This window comes from Musa acuminata, chromosome BXJ1-11, assembly GCF_036884655.1.
Source record: "Musa acuminata AAA Group cultivar baxijiao chromosome BXJ1-11, Cavendish_Baxijiao_AAA, whole genome shotgun sequence".
Classification (NCBI taxonomy): domain Eukaryota; kingdom Viridiplantae; phylum Streptophyta; class Magnoliopsida; order Zingiberales; family Musaceae; genus Musa; species Musa acuminata.
Genome location: NC_088337.1, coordinates 19,873,028 through 19,885,217, shown reverse-complemented (window position 1 = coordinate 19,885,217; position 12,190 = coordinate 19,873,028). Strand labels below are relative to the sequence as shown.

Below are 12,190 nucleotides of genomic sequence, written 5' to 3'. Positions count from 1 at the left end.
TCAAAAGATTAATAAGATAGTTATGAGATTAGAATATTTAGGAAGACATCGATGACATGTCTTGCAAGATAGCATGACTAAGAGAATCCATCATTAGCTGTTGCATAATTGAAGGCCAATTGGTCTCCTCCCACTACTCTTTCATTTCATTTCTCTTCCAGCAAGCAACTAACGTTTTTATGTTATAATATTACATATATATATATATATATATATATTACCCCCAAATAAGGGATTTTTATATTCGTCTCTTAAATTTTAAGTTCAACATATATATAATCATTTTTAATATAATCAACATTCTCAATCGATCGGAGATACGATATATAGAATTCAATCAATCATATCTACTTATCGAGGATACGATATAAAGAATATTATTTATAATATTTTTATTCTTTTGTTCCTTCTTTGTAAATAGGAGACTTTATGATTTCATATGTTAAACTCTTTTTTTATATCATATAAAAATATCTTATTAACTTGAGTATCGAAATGATCTTCTCAGTATGCTCTTAAACTAGAGCACTAGTCTTATGAGTGATGTTAGGGTTGTGAAGAATTCTTCAAAAACAACATACCACCTCGAAGATTCAATTGTAAAGTAATGTAAAAATGAGTCAAACCTAATAATAATTTATCATTTTCAACACTAAGAATCTAAAAAACTTATTTACATGCAATTATGTTAGTTACGATAAGTAAATTATTAATTTTATAATATATATAATTATTTTAAAAATTATATTATGATGTTAAAAATATTAACAATATTTTAGATATTTTATGCGTATTATTTAACTAAAAGTAGTTCCAAAAGATGTTCTACATGGATGTTTATGGTAATGACATGTGTCGAGAATATTATTTAAAAAAGGAATATACATATTGTATTAAAATTTATAATGAAAAATATGATATTTTAAAAATTTTTAATATATATATATATATGTGTGTGTACAAATCCATTCATTATAAATCTCCCCGGTCTAACAATAATTTTGAAAAAAAAAAAACTCTCCAACATGCAACTGTGATTGTATTTGGAACCTCCTCAATCAAATAGTCGTTTTGAGAACAAAAAACCAGTATAAATAACAAGAAGAAATTGATCAAGAACAGCTTGAACAAGTCTCCATACCGCATTAGTTTATAGTTGTACTTCAAGCAATTAGGAAGAGTTGTTGATTTCTTGGAGGCATTTAATCACTCCAAATCTTTCCTTCGGTCCATTTTATTCAGCTGCTGAACTCACAAACACATTAAAATAAACTAGTCTTACAATAAATTAGAATCGTTAAAATAGTGTTGAAGTAGTAGCATTATTAATTACCAACACATTGATCTGAACGTATACAAACTGTTCGACGTTGGATCAGTTGGTCAACCTGTTAGGATCAACAACACTAATAGAGCGGGTGGTGAATTAGTACAGTGAAAACTTTCATCGGTTTAAAAAGATTTCATACGAAAATCGTTTCAGAAAGATCTTTAACTTGAGAGCAAACGAAAGTATAGTTGATGTAAAGCAACAGAGGCAGTTTGCAATTAAGATAAAGAGCAGAATGTAAATACAAATCGAGATTTAGAGTGGTTCGGTCAATCTTGACCTATATCCACTTTTACCTTCCTCCTCCGACGAGATCACCGACGTCCATTAAAGGTCTTCCTTCAATAGACGAAGGTCAACTACTCTTTTACAGCTGTTCTCCTTTTGACGGGTTTAGGAGACAACCCTTATAAGTTTTCACTCTTCTATCAAGACTTGGAAAGAAAAGAGGGAGAGAAACTCTAGCCTTTTATAACACTTTTAAGCTCTTAAATACTCAAAATAAAAGTAAGCTTTTAGTGTCCTTTTATGCAAGAACGGGTGGGGTTTATATAGGCCCCAATCAGTTTGAATTCGGAGCTCAAAAGTGTCCATTCTCGGATTTTCGAGGTCCTAGCGGTACTACTACCTGTCATCTGTCACTTAGCAGTACTACCGCTCAGTCTGAGCGGTACTATCGCTTGACATCGCTCGAAGACCGAGCTCAAGCGGTACCACCGCTTGACAGGGGCGGTACCACCGTCGGCAGTAATAACTGCCGACGGTATCACCGCCTGACAGGGGCGGTACTACCACCCAGAACTCCTGGGAGACCAACTCTCCTAGGCGATGCCACCACTGGCCCTAGTGGTGTTACCACCGGCCAGGAATTTTGGGTCCGAATGAGCTAATCTATTCGACCCAATTTGGATGGCCTAGTTGGCCCCAGATTAAGTTAACGGAGTTACCTCCCAATCCTAACTTAATCTACATGCTAACTACGACAATTAAGACATCAATACTACAGATCGTGTTCCGGTGCGTCAATCGCTTCTTCCGACGAGCTTCCGACGAACTTCTGGTGAACATTTGACGAACCCTCGACGATGCTCTGGCGGACTCCCGGCAAACTTCTGGACTTGCAACGATCCTCTTGGCGAGTTCCGACGAGCTTCTTTGGCAAACTCCTGGACTTGTCAGATTGTTCTCGCAGAACCTTCGACGACAGTCCGGACTTCCAACGAACTCTCGAACCCCCAACTTAATCTTGGTTTGACTCTAGCTTAATACCTGCTACATGTCTTACTGTCATCATAGTTAATCCTATACATTTATCTCAACGTACAGATTAGATAACTAAATAATAATTAATTTTACCATCAAAATTCGACATTCAACCCAACCCTACTGTCTTAAAGAACTGCTAACCACGTACGTACATGAATTGTTCATCGACGCGACTCATCGATCGACCGAGGTACGAGCATCAACAACAATCAACAGTAGTCTAATTTGCGTTTGAGAGTGTAATAACGCTACTGACCGGATAGCTAATGATCCGAAACCCTACATGGCAGACTTGCAAGTCCCAAGTGATTCGGACAAACATTTGTGATTGTCATTTGAGGTGATAGTTTGAAACAAAGTCAACGTTTAGAAGTCCGCATCGAACCCCCACCTGCATGGCTGGTGTGCAACATGTGTCGGTGGCGTTACGTGGTGGGAATACCTCCGTGTGAGGTTCGTGGTGGTGGCCGATCCCTCCCATTGACGGCGAGGGGCGAGGCGAAGCTTCCATGACACCCCATCACGGCGGTGGCCTGATATCTCAATAGAAACATATATATATATATATATATATATATATATATATATATATATATATATATATATATATATATATATATATATATATATATATATATATAAAGGTAAAAATTTAATTATAGAACCATAGAAGGGGGTCCTTTTCATAGTGAGTGGTCCTCAGAGTATTAGCTAAATTGAGAATATTCTTCACTTGTATTCATGATGATATGATAAATTTGGATGATGTGTGACTGCCTTGGTTGAATAAACTCTACAGGTTAAGACCTATTTAATTGAAAAATATTAATATCAGGTTTAAAAGTGAATGATACAATTCACAACTTAAACTGTCATGTCCCAACTATTAGGGGTGTATTACATGGACATGGACAGCTTTCATGTCGGAAACCTCCATGGGGTGAAACATAAATTAGGGGATGTATTGGATTTAAGTTGGGTGGACATACAATTGTCTGAAATATATTAGAAATAATCTTGAAGCAAACTTCATGAAAGTCCAATCCCCTCAAGGTATGCAAGATCCTATGATGGAAGATGCTGTAAGGTAAAGTAATTAGGACATGGATTAGGTTGCAAGTAACTGCAATGGAAGGGAACTATGAGTGCCATGAAATGACAGTCACCAACTCATTTGAAGAGGATGTGTTGGGTCATGTGAAGTTGTAGGATGACTACAAGTACTGTTGATTCACTCGCATCTTACCCTTTCATTCTCTTGGAAACTAACTATCAAGTATTAGATGGCAGTGACGCAGCTTTCGTCTTTATGTGAAGAACGTATTCTTGAGTTGGTAGGAAGCATCAACTACTCCAACTAATTGCTGTAGCTTTCCATCATTGTCATACATAATTATGGAGTAATGATGGCCCTTCCTGATGCATTTTTCTTGAGAACAGGCCACATACTTTTCTTTAATAGTCTGATCTTATGTGTCTCTCTTTGAACCTGAAAACACTAAATGCAACAAGCACTTTTGTCATTTGATATAAACAATAAAGAATTTAAAATCTCATTTGATAAATTTTTAATACCTAAGATATCGACATAGTTGAACTCTTATATGATAAATTTTAAAGATATTAGCAAGTTAGCAAGGACTTTGAACGTGGATAGCAATCTCCTAAGATCAAATATCTTCTTTTCGACTTAGCATTTGAACAAGAAAACAATATCAATTTGTTACATGTGCGGTAATTCCATGATGAAACGTATAATACAAATAAATCTTAGTTTTCTTACTATTAATTTAGTGATGATTAAAAATAATTTTTTTTATGGCCAGTAGGGATATTTCATTATGAAAAGTGATAGGGCATATTTTGGCCCTATTTTGAACCACCGACAGATGTCGCATACCGACGCGACACCGTACGCCTCCAGAAGCGCGGGATGCACGCCATGTCAAGCTCCAACGGTGCGACTGTGCGGCCTGACCCCTCCAAGAGCTGGGGGCGATGTCGTTTGCTGTTAGGACAGTTATGTCTGACGCCACTCAAGCACCCCCGAAGACGTCATCTCGTCAGAGAGGTTGTTCCATCCCCAGAGTCAATGGCCATGCTGGACCAAGGCCCGACCAATTCCCGCACGCAGGTATAAATACCCCCGACCTGATCCAAGAAAGGGGGAGGGGGGGGGAGGAAAAACAGGGAATAAAAACCAATCTAACTTGCTTGTCGGAGGGGCCAAAGTCGAGACACACCTGACGAAGGCCTTTTTGCAAGGAGGTGGTCGTCATCAAGCTGTAGGCGCCTTCACCCCGAAATTGTCTCCCAATACGCAGAGGAGGGCGACCCAATGGCTCGGATCCGACATGTGCTAGTCTCATCTCCCGTTCCAAAGAGGAGCCCGCATGGTGAGGAAGGTCGCCATCTATCCTAGAGACGAGCGGACACATCTTCCCACAAACGGAGCTCGGGGGCGGCGGACCTTAGAAAGTCAACCCTCGTATTCCCATCAGAAGTTCCCGACGTCGGCACGTGGGCCTAACCGTGCTGACTCATCAATCACGGTACCTTTGTTAACTATCAGATTGGTGCTAGAAGGAGAGCCCATGTCGCAGGAACAGCTGACAGGAATGTGCCCCGGGAGGGAGCTCCCGACTGACCTCCCTTCCGCCGAGCCAGAAGGACAAGCCCTCTCCGCCCCTATGGACGGAAGGATTTTGGCTTCAATGCCTGATCGTTACTGGTGCCTGTTCAACGACCCAGGACTGTCGCCCTTGGGGCTCACCCCGAGGGGCCCGGCCGTGACGCCCGAGGTGTTTCTTAGCCTAACTAAGCAAGCACAGACCATGGCAGGCATGATGCACACACTCGCCCTGGTCATCCCCTAACTCGGGCGACCCCCGACGCTCCCGACCGATTTGGCCCGGCAACCCCCGAACGGGGAACAGCTCGGGGTTGGGGCAGTCTCTGGGCGGGCAACAAACCCGAGGGCTCCTCCCGAGTAGAACGCGCCCGCACCTTGCCGAGCCACCCCATCTCATCTAGAGCTTGACACTATATCGTCCGACTCGGTGGACGACTCACTCAGAGCACAGTTGTCCCGGGTCAATCAGCACCTGGACGCGTTCCAGCATGAGCTTCAGAGATCACATAGTGAGCCTAGCGAGGGCGCTTCGGGTGGATCCCCCTTTACCCATGAAGTACAAGACAAGCTGGTACCCCTCAACTTCAGGTTCCCAACATTGGAAACGTACGATGGAGGCTCCAATCCCATGGAGCATGTCTTTGTATTCCGGGCCCAGATGGCCCTCTATGGCGCCTTCGATGCGCTGATGTGCCGAGCATTTTCAACCACTCTACGTAGCCTGGTGCGGATGTGGTTCAGCCGGCTATGCCAAGCTTCAGTCTCATCCTTCGACCAGTTGGCTGAGGAATTTGAGTAAAGTTTCCTCTCCAGCACGCGGCCTAGGCCCTCCATGGCCAATTTGCTCGCACTATCTTAGCGCGAGGATGAGTCACTCTCTCAGTTCGTGGCATGGTTCACCACCGAGATCCGAGGTTTTTCGGATGCTCACCCATCTTTAATCTTGCAGGCCTTTCTGATGGGTCTTAAACCCTCAAGGTTCTTCTAGTCGCTGATCGAGAAGTCGCCAGCAACCATTTCTGAGATGCTTTAGTGTGCCAACCAGTACGTTGCCACCGAGGCTTTGGTGGTAGGGAGGCACGTGGAAGGCAAGAAGCCGAGGATGGAGTTATCTCGAGGAACGACCTCGGCGGTCCTAATGCCTCCCCATCGAGGGCCCAACCGACAAGAGCTGTTGCTCCCAAGACCACCACCTCTCCCCTTAAACGCATCCCGCACTGAGATCTTTCTCCAGATCAAAGAGACGAGCCCCTCTTACAGCAGCCTCGCCCTATGAAGGCCACCCGTAGAGACCAATCTAAATACTGTAGGTTCCACCGGGACCACGGCCATGACACAGAGGACTGCCATGACCTCTGGAACCAGATAGAAGCACTAATCTAGAGAGGCCACCTCGGACGCTATCTCAAGTCCCAGGAGGTGACTCCGCACCCCAGAGGGCCCCCCGAGAGACAGATCGACGTCATCTCTGGTGGACTGGTAGCCGGCGGCACTAGCACGGTAGCAAGAAAGGCCTATGCACGTTGCGAACACGGTGGAGAAGCGTCCCTAGCCTGAGCACGAGCCTACAATTACCTTTGGAGCTGGAGAGGTCGAGCGCTCCCACCATGATGACGCTCTAGTGATCTCTATCCAAATCGCCAATGCCCGGGTCAAGAGGGTGATGGTTGATACGGGGAGTTGTGCCGATGTCCTCTACTTCGATGCCTTTGGGAGGCTTGGTTTGACCCAGGAAAACCTTACCCCTGTGACGTCAGCTCTTAAAGGGTTCACCGGAGATTTCATCTCCCCTCTCAGAACCACAGTGCTCCCCATCACCCTCGGGGAGGAACCGAGGACGAAAACAGTAATGACCACCTTCATGGTGGTTGACCTACCATCGGCCTACAATGTCATCCTCAGCCGTCTGACCCTCAACAGGATCCAGGCGGTGGTCTCTACCTATCACAGAACCATCAAGTTCCCAACCTTGGCAGCGATTGGGGAAGCTTGGAGCGACCTAAGGGAGTCGAGGCGATGCTACCTCACCACAGTCGCTCTCCCGCTAAAGCCTCCCCCAACCCTGGTTCCTGACCCCCGTGAGGCACCTGTACCACAAATGACGCTGGAGCCCCCGGAGCCACTTATCGAGGTGCCCTTGAAGCGGGGCAGACCCGACCAGACCATTAGAGTCAGGACTGCGCTCCCCGAAGCGGACCACCTCCACCTTGTTGATTTCTTGAGGGAGAATGCTGACCTATTTGCATGGTCCCCCGAGGAGATGCTTGGGATTGACTCGGAGGTGGCGCAACACCGGCTCAACGTCGACCCTGGGGCGTGGCCGGTAAGGCAAAAGCTTCGAAGGTTCACCCCCGACCGGTAGAGGGTGATTCGAGACGAGGTCGATCGCCTCATAAAGGCTGGGTTCGTCGCCGAGGTTAAGTACCTCCGATGGTTATCTAATGTAGTCCTCGTCAGAAAGCCTAATGGAAGTTGGAGAATGTGTATTGATTATACCGACCTCAGTCGAGCATGCCCCAAGGACTGCTATCCGCTCCGCAGGATAGACCAGTTGGTCGACGCCACCGTCGGTCATGAACGCCTTACGTTCTTGGACACGTTCTCCGGCTACAACCAAATCCGGATGGTGACCCAAGACCAAGAAGATACTGCCTTCGTCACCAACCAAGGGGTGTACTGTTACAAAGTAATGCCTTTTGGCTTGAAGAACGCCAGCGCGACCTACCAAAGGATGGTCAGCAAGCTTTTCAATCACCAGCTCGGGAAAAACATGGAGGTGTACATAGATGACATGATTGTAAAAAGCAAGGTCATAGGGACACATTTGGCTGACCTGGCGGAAACATTCCAAACCCTCAAACAGTTCAACTTGCGTTTGAACCCAGCAAAGTGCATCTTCGGGGTCAGCTCGGGGAAGTTCCTTGGCTTCATCATTCACCGACGGGGAATTGACGCCCAGAGAAAGTTCACACCATTACTGAGATGCACTCCCCCCGCTCGGCCAAAGAAGTGCAGCGACTCGTCCGGAGGCTGGCAGCGTTCAGCAGGTTCGTATCGCATTCGGGCGACAAGAGCCTCCCTTTCTTCTGAGTTCTGTGATGGGCCGGCAGCTTCACTTGGACCCCGGAATGCGAGGAGGCCTTCGAGAAGTTGAAGGAATGCCTCGTCCGCTTGCCTCGACCCACCTCTCGGGCTAGATCCTCGACCTCTACTTGGCGGCCTCGCCTCAAGCTGTCAGTTCAGTGCTAGTTCGGGAGGTACCACCGATGCAACAGCCAGTGCATTACGTTAGCCATGTCCTCAGAGGGCCTAAAATATGCTACCCCCCGATCGAAAGGCTGGCTCTTGCCCTGGTCCTGACGGCCCAGAAGTTGCGGCCCTACTTCCAAGCTCATACGATCAGAGTAGTAACCGACCAACCACTACGGCAGACCCTATCCAACTTCGACACATCGGGTCGCATGTTGCAGTGGTCGGTTGAGCTCAATGAATTCGACATCCAGTACTCCCCCAGGACCACCGTTAAAGCTCAGGTGCTAGCCGATTTCATTTCTGAGCTGATGCCCGAGGACCAAGCTGCAGGGCGACGAAGTGGCCGGGGCACGTGGACGTTGCACGTAGATGGCTCTTCCACTTCTGAGGGGGCTGGGGTCAGTTTCGTCCTCAAAGGTTACTCGGGAGAGGCCTATGAGAGATCTCTCCAATTAAAGTTTCGAGCCACCAACAACGAAGCTGAGTATGAGGCGCTACTCCATGGTCTACGTCTCGCTCTGGAGTTACATGTGGGCGACCTTGAAGTCTTTAGTGACTCCCAGCTAGTAACAGGGCACATCAATGGGAGCTGTGAAGCCCGAGACCCCACGATGATATCATACCTAGTGGAGGTAAAGTGGCTCGCACACTGTTTCAACCACTTTTCAGTCACCAGAATACCTCGGACGTAGAACTAGCGGGCCGACGCGCTGGCCAAATCAGCCTCCACCCGCACCCCTGAGTCGGTCCCGACCACTGAGTCCATGGTGGTCCTGACCATACCAACTCACGAGGTCACCGAAACAAATCTACCTCCGAATTGGATAGAAGAGATCCTCCGCTACAAGGCAGGTGGGAAAGAGCCCGACGATCCCGCAGCTGCAAGATGGCTGAGGCGAACTCGAGCGTGGTACTGCATCATCGGCGGAAGATTGTACCGAAGGGCATTCTCTCAACCCCTCCTGTGCTGCCTTGCACCGTCGGAGGCTGAGGCCATCCTCGCCGAGCTCCACGAGGGAATATGTAGGGAGCATGTCAGGGGGCAGACCTTGGCCTTCAAGACCCTTCGGTAGGGGTACTACTAGCTGACCATGCACCATGACGCCATGACATACACACGATAGTGCCCGTAGTGTCAACGACACGCCCGACTGCCACACCAGCCGGTAGTCCCCCTGACCTCCATTGATGTGGCTTGGCCCTTTTCCTAATGGGGGCTCGATCTCCTCGGGCCTTTCCCTCCGACGTCGGGCCAACGACGTTTCCTCATTGTCGGGGTCGACTACTTCACGAAGTAGGTCGAGGCCGAACCCTTGGCCTCCATCACCAAGAGGCACGTTCAGAACTTCACATGGAGGAACATCATCACCCGGTTCGGGATCCCAAGGGCTATCATCACCGACAATGGGACCCAATTCAACAACAGTAAGTTCAAGGCATACTACCAGTCCTATGGGATTCAGCTGAAGTTCAGCTCGGTCGCACACCCCCAGACCAACGGTCAAACCGAGGTGATGAACCGAGCAATAATTGAAGGCCTCATAAAGAGAATCTCAGGCGCGCATAGGGCTTGGGTGGATGAGCTCCCCAGCGTCCTATGGGCGATGCGAACAACCCCTAAAGCCGCCTCGGGAGAGTCATCGTTCAGCCTAGCGTACGGGACTGAAGCGGTTCCTCCACCCGAGATGGAATTCCCGACCTTGCACACCTCCCACTATGAGCGAAGGCACTCAGAGGAGGGCCTACGGGCCAACTTGGACCTTCTCGAGGAGAGAAGAGCCGAGGCACACCTGCGCACCCTGGCATACAAGAAAGCGACAGCTCGGATGTACAACCGGAGGGTCTGTCAGCGACCGATTCAAGTCATAGACCTCGTCCTCCGAAAAACAGAAGTGAGCAATCCGGCCCAACCAAGGGGAAAACTCACACCCAATTGGGAAGGCCCCTACCAATCTACGACATGGTGCGAGAAGGCACCTACAGGCTCGAAACAATGGAGGGAAGCCCCCTCCTGAGGACGTGGAATGTCGCGAACCTAAAGAAATTCTACCCTTGAGGGGGGAGGAGTTGATTGGGATGCAATAAAGGTATGGAGAACCCGCACATACGCGATCAGAGGAGAAGAATAAGCTAGGGTTCCTAAAATGAAATCACTTCTTGGTTGCAAAGTATGTACATATAGCGGTCGGGCGACCCGCCCCCAGGCCCGACGAACAAAAGGAAAAAGAAGGAAAGACAAAACAAAAGCAAGGGGAGGTAGTCCCTAGCCCGAGGGAGGAGTCGATGGCCTATCATCAAAAGGCACATTCGTCGGCATGTCGACATTCTGGTACGTAGAGTCTTCGGAAAATGGGTCCGGTTCCAGGTCTAGGAACTTCACTCGGAAACGAGCACAAGCCACCCGGAACCCGTACTCGTACGTGACCCGGCCTAACCTCACTAGGCCACGCTCGAACCCTACGAGCACCTTGTACCCAGCAATCGCTTCCTCCACCCTCTTGGGCAACCTTAGACGCTCCTCCTCGAGCGCCTCTTCGGTGGCCCGGGCCGCCGCCTTAGCGGCCCCAACATCCTGGGAGAGGGACAGCAGCTCATCATCCAACGAACAGATGTGTGACCGGCTCTCTTCAAGCATGGCCTTCAAACGAGCCACCTCCCCCTCCAACGCCGTGGCGCGCCCTTCGACCGCGGCAACTGCCTTCGCACCCCCCTCAGCCCTCAGCTTTAGGTTCACCTTCCGAAGGGCATCGTCGAGGTCCATCTAACGCCTAATCGCTTGGCCGACGTTAAGGACCTGGTCGATCAGTGCCATCCCATAATGCAGGCCCTGCATGAAAGTCATTGTCAACATCTACGAAGCAAGGATGCGAAGAAAAGGAAAGGCCATCACTTACCCGGACGAGCGACTTGGCCACCCCCTCTGCCAGCACCTTCGAGTCGGAGCTGTATGGCTCCTTGGCCAACGAGGGGTGTAGTACCCCTCGGACGAACTCCTGGGCGGTTTCTCCATCGGCCCAGGGTCGACTATTGGCCTTCAAAGATGACCATCGGGCGGCGTAAGGGGCCCCCGGCTCCCCGACCGAAAGGTTTGCCATCAATTGGGCTTCAAACTGCCCACCCTCGGGCCAGGAGAAGACGCAACACATTTCCCGCACCGGTAGGGGGAATGCTGGCCCCCTCTTGGAAGGGTCACTACCGGATGATCCGATCGACCCCTTCCCCTTCTCACTCCCTGCACCCTCTCCTTGGACAGAGGTCCCAGATGATGCCAGGGGGGCGCTCGAGCACGTGGCCTGACTAGCTCGCGTCTTTCGGACCGCCAGCTTCGTCCTCTTGGGAGGGCGCTCCATTGCCAGTGATGTCGGTGCCCTCTTTGGGGTCCCCTCCAATGGGACGATCTTGCCTCCGGAGCCTTCCTTATCTCGAGGCGGGGGCTCGATGGCCCTAGTACTCGCCTTCCTCGTCATTGTTCATAAGTCCACCATTTCTGCAAGAACATATAGTGGTCAGACGACATGAAATGGACAAATGAGCCGTTATATGTGAATAGCCATACCCCCAGTGGCGGGGCTCAGCTCAGCTCCAACCATCCACTCCTCGATCATCTCTTTTATTACCTGAGAAGAGGACAGGATGCTCCTCAAATGGTCCACTAGCGCTATGTCGCCAGCAGGGAGCGATGGGAGGGCATTATCAATGGGCCAAATGGC

At 48.9% G+C, this 12,190-nt stretch overlaps 1 protein-coding gene across 1 annotated transcript; it reads left to right on the top strand.

The window, feature by feature from the left end:
* Positions 1-8,494: 8,494 nt before the first annotated feature.
* LOC135596437 (uncharacterized) lies at positions 8,495-10,495 on the top strand. Its single transcript, XM_065088484.1, has 3 exons — positions 8,495-9,112; positions 9,179-9,514; positions 9,779-10,495. The coding sequence occupies exons 1-3, from the start codon at positions 8,495-8,497 to the stop codon at positions 10,493-10,495; spliced, it is 1,671 nt and encodes a 556-aa protein (XP_064944556.1).
* Positions 10,496-12,190: the final 1,695 nt, after the last annotated feature.

Excerpts from the sequence above, each read along its gene's own strand:
- LOC135596437 (XM_065088484.1), top strand. The coding sequence starts at position 8,495 with ATGCAACAGCCAGTGCATTACGTTAGCCATGTCCTCAGAGGGCCTAAA. Across the intron at positions 9,113-9,178 it reads TGATATCATACCTAGTGGAG|CGGGCCGACGCGCTGGCCAA; the intron begins GTAAAGTGGCTC and ends ACGTAGAACTAG. Across the intron at positions 9,515-9,778 it reads AGGGAATATGTAGGGAGCAT|GTCGAGGCCGAACCCTTGGC; the intron begins GTCAGGGGGCAG and ends TTCACGAAGTAG.